This window comes from Scophthalmus maximus, chromosome 10, assembly GCF_022379125.1.
Source record: "Scophthalmus maximus strain ysfricsl-2021 chromosome 10, ASM2237912v1, whole genome shotgun sequence".
Lineage (NCBI taxonomy): Eukaryota > Metazoa > Chordata > Actinopteri > Pleuronectiformes > Scophthalmidae > Scophthalmus > Scophthalmus maximus.
This window is the reverse complement of record NC_061524.1, coordinates 19,905,001-19,915,000: the sequence shown is the minus strand read 5'-3', so window position 1 is coordinate 19,915,000 and position 10,000 is coordinate 19,905,001. Positions and strand designations below refer to the sequence as shown.

At 46.0% G+C, this 10,000-nt stretch overlaps 2 protein-coding genes across 3 annotated transcripts in view; both read left to right on the top strand.

Moving 5' to 3' along the window:
* cmtm6 (CKLF-like MARVEL transmembrane domain containing 6) overlaps positions 1-8,184 on the top strand; it is an 11,884-nt gene extending 3,700 nt beyond the window's left edge. Inside the window, exons 2-5 of the mRNA XM_035607938.2 lie at positions 229-349; positions 2,892-3,068; positions 3,941-4,039; positions 6,974-8,184. Of these exons, the coding sequence (XP_035463831.2) occupies positions 236-349; positions 2,892-3,068; positions 3,941-4,039; positions 6,974-7,156 (573 nt within the window). The 5' untranslated portion in view covers positions 229-235 and the 3' untranslated portion in view covers positions 7,157-8,184. The remainder of the gene's footprint in view (positions 1-228; positions 350-2,891; positions 3,069-3,940; positions 4,040-6,973) is intronic.
* Positions 8,185-8,341: 157 nt separating this feature from the next.
* Positions 8,342-10,000, top strand: part of tg (thyroglobulin) — a 23,892-nt gene continuing 22,233 nt past the window's right edge. For both annotated transcript variants that reach the window (XM_047335118.1, XM_035607939.2), the window contains exon 1: positions 8,342-9,869. The gene's annotated coding sequence lies outside the window, so the exon portion shown is untranslated. The remainder of the gene's footprint in view (positions 9,870-10,000) is intronic.

Genomic DNA, 10,000 nt, shown 5'->3' with positions numbered 1-10,000 from the left:
AGATATAATAAAAAGACGATCATTGACTATATTAAGACGATCACTGACTATATAAAGACGATCACTGACTATATATATGATGATCACTGACTGTAGATAGGACAATCGGCAACTGTATATTAAGATGATCAGCGACTGGGTATGAAGACGATCACTGACTGTATATAGGACGATCGGTGACTATATGAAGATGATTGAATTATAATAATTGATGTTTTTGTGTCTCAGCTCCATCATGGCTTCTGAAGTCTACTCGTCCACCACGGCTCCGAACCCGAAGTCTTCCTGGTGTCTGGTTCCATCGGAGCATCTCGACAGAATCCGGTTCGTGGTCAAACTTGCTGAAGTGGTGAGTTCAAAGACCCTGAAATCGTCGTGTTTCTGACGCCTGAGCTCCGGTGATGCGTTGTCAACACTCGATAGTTAACGATGAGACGATCAATGAGCTGGTTTTATCTCAGGAACATGATTCAGAGGCTTAACCATAGCAACAGTGATGACTTTTAATCAGTGTGGGCGGAGCCTGAGTTTGTGGTGATGAAGCAACAGGGATGTTTTTGATAGTTTGTGGAAACAGTGTGTGTGTGTGTGTGTGTGTGTGTGTGTGTGTGTGTGTGTGTGTGTGTGTGTGTGTGTGTGTGTGTGTGTGTGTGTGTGTGTGTGTGTGTGTGTGTGTGTGTGTGTGTGTGTGTGTGTGTGTGTGTGTGTGTGTGTGTGTGTGTGTGTGTGTGTGTGCGCGTGCGTGCAGGAAGCAGCAGATGGAGAAGTGAGAGTTTGTGTGTGTGTCAGAGGAGCTGTCGTTAGCAGATCTCAGAGCTGCTGTTGCGACAGTAAACTTAGGGAGTTGGACCGAAAGAGGATCTTCAGGGAGGTCAGAGGTCACTGGTGTATGTGTGTGTGTGAGAGAAACTCTGGTTTTCCAGTGATCTGATTGGTCAATAGTTTGGGTTTTGATCAGTCGTGGTGAACTTAAGCAGGAGCAGGTTTGAGGTCCAGCATCTGTTACCATGGTGATTTATCTCGTTAACAAGGTAGAAGGTCATAGGGCGTCAGGTCGTTCAGAGATCAAACATATCTGGCTCCGCCCCTTTGTCCAGATCCCTGTTCCATCAGACAGACAGACAGGTCCATGTTCCATCCGATAGACAGGCAGGCAGACAGACAGAGAGAGAGAGAGAGAGAGAGAGAGACAGGCAGACAGGCAGACAGGCAGACAGACAGACAGACAGACAGACAGACAGGTCCATGTTCCATCAAATAGACAGACAGACAGAGAGAGAGACAGGTAGACAGACAGGTCCATGTTCCATCAGACAGACAGACAGGTCCCTATTCCATGAGACAAACAGACAGACAGACAGGTCCAAGTTCCATCAGACAGACAGACACACAGGTCCATGTTCCATCAACAGGCAGACAGGTCCATGTTCGATCACAGATGGACAGGTCCATGTTCCATCAGAAAGACAGACAGACAAGTCCAAGTTCCATCAGACAGACAGGTCCATGTTCCATCAGACAGACAGACAAGTCAATGTTCGTTTTTATATACAGTCCGTCCAAACGATCCAAACTGTGCACAAGGTGAGAGAAGCAAGATTTAATAGAAGGATAGACAGACAGACAGGTCCATGTTCCATCAGACAGACAGACAGGTCCCTCTTCGGTCAGACAGACAGACAGGTCCCTATTCCAAGAGACAAACAGACAGACAGCTCCAAGTTCCATCAGACAGGCAGACACACAGGTCCATGTTCCATCAGACAGACAGACAAGTCAATGTTCCATCAACAGACAGGTCCATGTTCGATCACAGATGGACAGGTCCAGATGGACAGGTCCATGTTCCATCAGAAAGACAGACAGACAGGTCCAAGTTCCATCAGACAGACAGGTCCATGTTCCATCAGACAGACAGACAAGTCAGTGTTCCATCAGACAGACAGACAGGTCCATGTTCCATCAGACAGACAGACAGACAGGTCCATGTTCCATCAGACAGACAGACAAGTCCATGTTCCATCAGACAGACAGACAAGTCAATGTTCCATCAGACAGACAGACGGGTCCATGTTCCATCAGACAGACAGACAAGTCAATGTTCCATCAGACAGACAGACAGGTCCATGTTCCATCAGACAGACAGACAGACAGGTCCATGTTCCATCAGACAGACAGACAAGTCAATGTTCCATCAGACAGACAGACAAGTCAATGTTCCATCAGACAGACAGACAGACAGGTCCATGTTCCATCAGACAGACAGACAGACAGACAGGTCCATGTTCCATCAGACAGGTTCATGTTCCATCAGACAGACAGACAAGACAATGTTCCATCAGACAGACAGACAGGTCCATGTTCCATCAGAAGGACAGACAGGTCCATGTTCCATCAGAAAGACAGACAGGTCCATGTTCCATCAGAAGGACAGACAGGTCAATGTTCCATCAGACAGACAGACAAGTCAATGTTCAATCAGACAGACATACAGGTCCATGTTCCATCAGTGAGAAAAGACAGACAGGTCCAAGTTCCATCAGACAGACAGACAGGTTAACTGTAAATCTGTTCAGCACTTTTTGAATCAAATGAACAGTTGTCATCTCTTCAGATTTTTCTATTGTTTGAATTCATAAAGTTTCAGTTCTTTCATAATTCATCATAATTTATTGACTCACATGAACTTTAATCTGAGGTTGTTCAGATTTTAGAAACATGAAGTGTTTTCTCAAGGGAATGACGTCACAGTGTAGGAAGGTCAAAGGTTAATGATGAAGCCATGTGGTCGGTCCTGATGCCAGATGTGTGTGTAGCCAGATGTGTGTGTAGCCAGATGTGTGAGTAGCCAGATGTGTGTAACCAGATGTGGTGCGTTTCTCGCGGGGCAGGTCTTCTCCTTCATGGCCTTCCTCCTGGAGGAGGTGGTCAGCAGTTGCATCGGCTGCTTCGCCCTCTACTTCTTTGAGTTTGTGAGCTGCACGGCGTTCCTCTTCACGATGCTGCTGCTCGTCATCCTCGCCACCAGCCTGCACACCAGGGTCTCCGTCGTCTGCTGGGCCAGTCTGGTAAGAGCCGCTCCGTTTCCTGCTTCCTCCTCCACAGACCTCCGACCGACCACGTCCTGAAGGTAACAGATGTACGTCGATCGATGGCCGCGACTTGAGATACGACCACAATGACTGGATACAGGTGGAAACTGTGTGTGTGTGTGTGTGTGTGTGTGTGTGTGTGTGTGTGTGTGTGTGTGTGTGTGTGTGTGTGTGTGTGTGTGTGTGTGTGTGTGTGTGTGTGTGTGTGTGTGTGTGTGTGTGTGTGTGTGTGTGTGTGTGTGTGTGTGTGTGTGTGTGTGTGTGAGATTATGATGGAGGCTCCTGCTGCTGACAGTGGTTGAGGTCGAATTGTCAAATTGGGTTAGGAAGTTTCGTAAATCCTGAAGTGTTTCCTCAGCACCATGATGTTCAGATTCTCTTAGTGCTTAGGAAAGGAGCTTCAATGCTTCCTTTCCTATCTCCTTTAGCATAGGGTACACTGGATCTTCCTATGCGAGAGGAAGGAGATATAGACACCCCACAATTCATTGCAGCGGCGATATTTAATGTGACGCGTCATGTACGACATAAACAATTCAATCTGAAGTAGTAGTAGAAGAAGAAGAAGAAGAAGAGTATGAATATGACCCAGATGTAAGTTGCTGTTACATATGAATCATAAAACACTGAAAAATGCTGATGGAGCCGCTATGGTTTTTTGTCGTTCATCTTCAGAAATGTGTCGTTTCATCAAGACGTCACATGACCGCGCAGTTCAGTGTCAGTGGAGTTGGTTGATTCCTCCTTTAACCTTTGACCTCATGACCTTTAACACTGAGGTCAAGGAACGGTAGAGAGGAAGGACGATTCGACTGCACCCAGTGACTCTTCCTCTTCCTCCTCTGCAGGACTTCTGGTTCACCCTCCTCATCGCCCTCTTGTTCTTCGTCTCCTCCGTCATCTTCGCTACAGACAACAACGGAACCTCTCTGGAGAAAACTGCTGTGGTAACACGCAACTTTGCGCCTCCTCCTCTCCTTTACTACCTCCTCCTCTCCTTTACTACCTCCTCCTCTCCTTTACTACCTCCTCCTCTCCTTCCCTACCTCCTCCGCTCCTTTAGTACCTCCTCCTCTCCTTCCCTACCTCCTCCTCTCCTTCACTACCACCTCCTCTCCTTCACTACCTCCTCCTCTCCTTCACTACCTCCTCCTCTCCTTCACTACCACCTCCTCTCCTCCTCACCTTTACTACCTCCTCCTCTCCTTCCCTACCTCCTCCTCTCCTTCCCTACCTCCTCCTCTCCTTCACTACCTCCTCCTCTCCTTCACTACCTCCTCCTCTCCTTCACTACCACCTCCTCTCCTCCTCACCTTTACTACCTCCTCCTCTCCTTCACTACTACCTCCTCTTCTCCTTTACTACCTCCTCCTCTCCTTCACTACCTCCTCCTCTCCTTCCCTACCTCCTCCTCTCCTTCACTACCTCCTCCTCTCCTTCACTACCTCCTCCTCTCCTTCACTACCACCTCCTCTCCTCCTCACCTTTACTACCTCCTCCTCTCCTTCACTACTACCTCCTCTTCTCCTTTACTACCTCCTCCTCTCCTTTACTACCTCCTCCTCTCCTCTCCTACCTCCTCTTTTCCTTCACTACCAGCTCCTCTCCTTCACTACTACCTCCTCCTCTCCTTTACTACCTCCTCCTCTCCTTCACTACTACCTCCTCCTCTCCTTCACTACCTCCTCCTCTCCTTCCCTACCTCCTCCTCTCCTTTACTACCTCCTCCTCTCCTTCACTACTACCTCCTCCTCTCCTTCACTACCACCTCCTCTCCTCCTCACCTTTACTACCTCCTCCTCTCCTTCACTACTACCTCCTCTTCTCCTTTACTACCTCCTCCTCTCCTTTACTACCTCCTCCTCTCCTCTCCTACCTCCTCTTTTCCTTCACTACCAGCTCCTCTCCTTCCCTACCTCCTCCTCTCCTTCACTACTACCTCCTCCTCTCCTTCACTACCTCCTCCTCTCCTTCCCTACCTCCTCCTCTCCTTCACTACCTCCTCCTCTCCTTCCCTACCTCCTCCTCTCCTTCACTACCTCCTCCTCTCCTTTACTACCTCCTCCTCTCCTTCACTACTACCTCCTCCTCTCCTTCACTACCTCCTCCTCTCCTTCACTACCTCCTCCTCTCCTTCACTACCACCTCCTCTCCTCCTCACCTTTACTACCTCCTCCTCTCCTTCACTACTACCTCCTCCTCTCCTTCACTACCACCTCCTCTCCTCCTCACCTTTACTACCTCCTCCTCTCCTTCACTACTACCTCCTCCTCTCCTTCACTACCTCCTCCTCTCCTTCACTACCTCCTCCTCTCCTTCACTACCTCCTCCTCTCCTTCACTACTACCTCCTCTTCTCCTTTACTACCTCCTCCTCTCCTTCACTACCTCCTCCTCTCCTTCACTACCTCCTCCTCTCCTCTCCTACCTCCTCTTTTCCTTCACTACCAGCTCCTCTCCTTCCCTACCTCCTCCTCTCCTTCACTACTACCTCCTCCTCTCCTTCACTACCTCCTCCTCTCCTTCACCACTACCTCCTCCTCTCCTTCCCTACCTCCTCCTCTCCTTCACTACCTCCTCCTCTCCTTCACTACCTCCTCCTCTCCTTCACTACTACCTCCTCTTCTCCTTTACTACCTCCTCCTCTCCTTTACTACCTCCTCCTCTCCTCTCCTACCTCCTCTTTTCCTTCACTACCAGCTCCTCTCCTTCCCTACCTCCTCCTCTCCTTCACTACTACCTCCTCCTCTCCTTCACTACCTCCTCCTCTCCTTCACTACCTCCTCCTCTCCTTCACTACCTCCTCCTCTCCTTCACTACCTCCTCCTCTCCTTCACTACCACCTCCTCTCCTCCTCACCTTTACTACCTCCTCCTCTCCTTCACTACTACCTCCTCCTCTCCTTCACTACCACCTCCTCTCCTCCTCACCTTTACTACCTCCTCCTCTCCTTCACTACTACCTCCTCCTCTCCTTCACTACCTCCTCCTCTCCTTCACTACCTCCTCCTCTCCTTCACTACCACCTCCTCTCCTCCTCACCTTTACTACCTCCTCCTCTCCTTCACTACTACCTCCTCCTCTCCTTCACTACCTCCTCCTCTCCTTCACTACCACCTCCTCTCCTCTTCTCCTTTACTACCTCCTCCTCTCCTTCACTACCTCCTCCTCTCCTTCACTACCACCTCCTCTCCTCCTCACCTTTACTACCTCCTCCTCTCCTTCACTACCTCCTCCTCTCCTTCACTACCACCTCCTCTCCTCTTCTCCTTTACTACCTCCTCCTCTCCTTCCCTACCTCCTCCTCTCCTTCACTACCTCCTCCTCTCCTCTCCTACCTCCTCTTTTCCTTCACTACCAGCTCCTCTCCTTCACTACCTCCTCCTCTCCTTCACTACCTCCTCCTCTCCTCTCCTACCTCCTCTTTTCCTTCACTACCAGCTCCTCTCCTTCCCTACCTCCTCCTCTCCTTCACTACTACCTCCTCTTTTCCTTTACTACCTCCTCCTCTCCTTCCCTACCTCCTCTTCTCCTTTACTACCTCCTCCTCTCCTTCCCTACCTCCTCTTTTCCTTCACTACCACCTCCTCTCCTTCCCTACCTCCTCCTCTCCTTCACTACTACCTCCTCTTCTCCTTTACTACCACCTCCTCTCCTTCACTACCTCCTCCTCTCCTTCACTACCTCCTCTTCTCCTTCACTACCTCCTCTTCTCCTTTACTACCTCCTCCTCTCCTTCACTACCTCCTCCTCTCCTTCACTACTACCTCCTCTTCTCCTTTACTACCTCCTCCTCTCCTTCACTACCACCTCCTCTCCTTCACTACCTCCTCCTCTCCTCTCCTACCTTACGACCGTGTGTGTTTCCTCTCTCCTCCTGCAGGCGTTTGGTTTCTTGGCGATGTTGGCGTTCGTTGTGGACCTGGTCTTGTTCTACAGGACCCGTGGGTTTCCTCTTCAGAAGGGTGAGAAGGCGGAGTCCAGTCACGGCGACGGCGGGGGCGCGGACGCGGAGGCTCAACCGGAGACAGAGAAACTCAACACTCCGATCTGCGCCACAGAATAAATCTGTCAGATTATATCACGCACTAGTGCTTTAACATGGCGTCAGGAGGGGGAGCTTCTTTTTTTTATCCTGTTTGTAGTCGTCGCTCAGCGCAGCCGGGGACAATCTGTTCTTCAGTACGATCAATCTTCCAATAATCACTCGATCGATCACAGTGCAGACGTGATGCAGATGTTTGAGGAAGATCCGACACTAAAACCATCGAACCACTAAATCTTCATCTTCATCCTCATTTATTAATGAACACTGAGTCACTCAGCGTCTATCTCTCTCTCTCTCTCTCGGCCCCTGAACGACTCACGATGGTGAGTTCAGGTTCCGCTCCAGCTGCGGACCTTAGTTTTATTTCTGTTTCCTGTCTGCGTCTTTAGATCTAATTTAAAAAATCATAGTCTTGAGTTTGTTACTGAAACTGTGTAACTGCAGGTGCAGTGATGGGAGGCGTCCAGCAGGGGGAGCTGTGACGTTTCTCTGACCGACGGAGGAAGACAATGTCGGCCCACATGAAAAAATGATTTTAATAAAATAAAGATAAATGTCATCCCAACTTTAAATTGATCGTCCTGAGTTTTGCGACAACTTCGTCGTCAGATCTTCTATCACCTCATCTTTATTTCACCAACATTCCGAAAACATTACATTTTTATTCTTTTTCTTGTTTTATATATATATATAAAGTTTTATATTCTTAAACTTTCCTGATTGTAAAGAGAAATTATTTTTGTGTCTTCACACTCAAACTTTGTACCAGTGATTTTTCTTTTTTAACGCTCATCTTAATAACTAAATAATGTTTTATGAAGGAAATGAAGCTGTTTTGTCAAATTACAAATTTTCTGTTTAATACAGATGATGAAACACGGGCAGCTGTTTATTCTCCTTTTTTGGATCTTACATGTTAACATTTATACATGTCATCTTTCTTCATCACTCAATCAGATTTCACTATCATTTACATGAATTCTTCTTCGTCCCACTTTGTTGATTTTGCCTGAATGAAGGAATAAATATGAAAGATTGATTCATCACTTCATCACTTATTATTTCCCGGGTGAAAAGCTCCGCAGCAATTCCGGTGTTTATGGATTTTAATGAAAAGTTTATCGAAGCTGAAATTTTTCTCTGTTGATTCTTGCAAAATAAAGAATCACATTTGAGTGAAACATTCCTTTAATGTTTCAGGTTATTATGCAACCCAAACCTCCAGTGAAGTTTGAACAAATGTGTCAGTCTTTTTCTCCCCATTCATTTTCTTCTTCTTTTTTTCGTTGTTTAAATTCCAGGAGATAAAATGAAACTTTTTTTTTTTACAAAGTAATGGACCTGGTTCTGGACCTTGTCCTGGTCCTGGTTCTGTGTATGAGGTTTGTTAACCTGAGAAAGTGATTGAAGTCATGATCAAATCAGATTTAATGCTGGAGGAAAGGTCACATTATTATTTTTACATTTGACATTTAATATCGTGGAAGCAACGAAATTGTAAAACGGAGCGAGAATCTTTCAAAACAACCTTCAGGCGTCAGACAATCTAGAATTATTATTTTTTTATTTCTAGGCAATTCATGTTCAGGACAAGGTCAAGTTTGTTCTGGAGGGAAAATATGTTTTTGTTACATATTTATGGAATATTCTCGATTCTGTTCCTATAACTTAGTTTTTATTCACATGTTATCAAAGAGAAAAAATATATTTCAGTTTCAGATCACTGAGTTTCTGTCCTGTAATAATAAACAGATTTTCCAGACGTAAACAATCAGTTTTTGGTCAATATTCTTAATTCAAACACACATTGATTTTAATTCATATTTAATAGTCTGTGAAACATGAAACGTGGCGCCAGTTGAGGCTGAAACGGTTTCAGCTCATGAAAACATCTGATTATTAAGGTTTATATATGAGACATAAATCATCATGTAAAGATATAATCTACAAACATGTCTACGCCACCACTACTTAACACTGAATATAATAAATCTACTGTAAATAATGTTCTTTTACATCAGTTTGACTTCATAAGGAAATTTTATTATATATAATGTAATGTATAATGTTACATTATTTTAAATTGAACAACTTTTTCAATGTTGGACTTTTCTTTGTAACATTATTTACAGTGTGTTTACATTGTTGAATAAAGTCTTTTATCGTTAGTGAATAAATGACGTGAACACTTCTTCATGTTTTTCATGTTCCAGTTGTTATTGTTATCTCTACCATATTATTCATTTTCAAATTGTTGTTTTATCTTCTGCTTAACAGAATAATAAAACAAATATTAATAACAATAATATTTATTGTACATCACCTTGTTACTCTACTTCACTTTACTTCACTACTGAGGAGAACAGCGCCCCCCTGGTTGAAGCGGCTCGTGACGGTAAGTGTGTGGGTGGTCAAATGTGGTATTGCACTCACAGTCAGTCGTGTCGAATCTGCCGATGAGAAACAGGTGAGGAGGATCAACGCCAGGTGAGGTGTCACTCACCGGACGACGATGAAGTTAAACCGACGCATTAAATCGACTTTAGTTTAAATCAAACGGAACGTTTTACAGCTGCAGCGGAGTCCGCTCAGTGATGACGGGAGAAGTTGTTCACCTTAAAAACAAAATGGCCGACACGGAGAGAGCGGGACGTGAGGATGAAGAGGAGCGGGTCCACTCCCGGTCCGGAACCAGGTCACATGAAGGTCTCACGGTTTAAATATGGTCCAGGTGAACCAATGAGATTAACTCACATTCAAGTTAAACTCTTGTCTAAAACCGATTCATAAATCACTTTTATCTCCATCTGATCCGCATCAGACCAGGATCAGATCACCACAGTGTTTTGATCATAGTTCAAT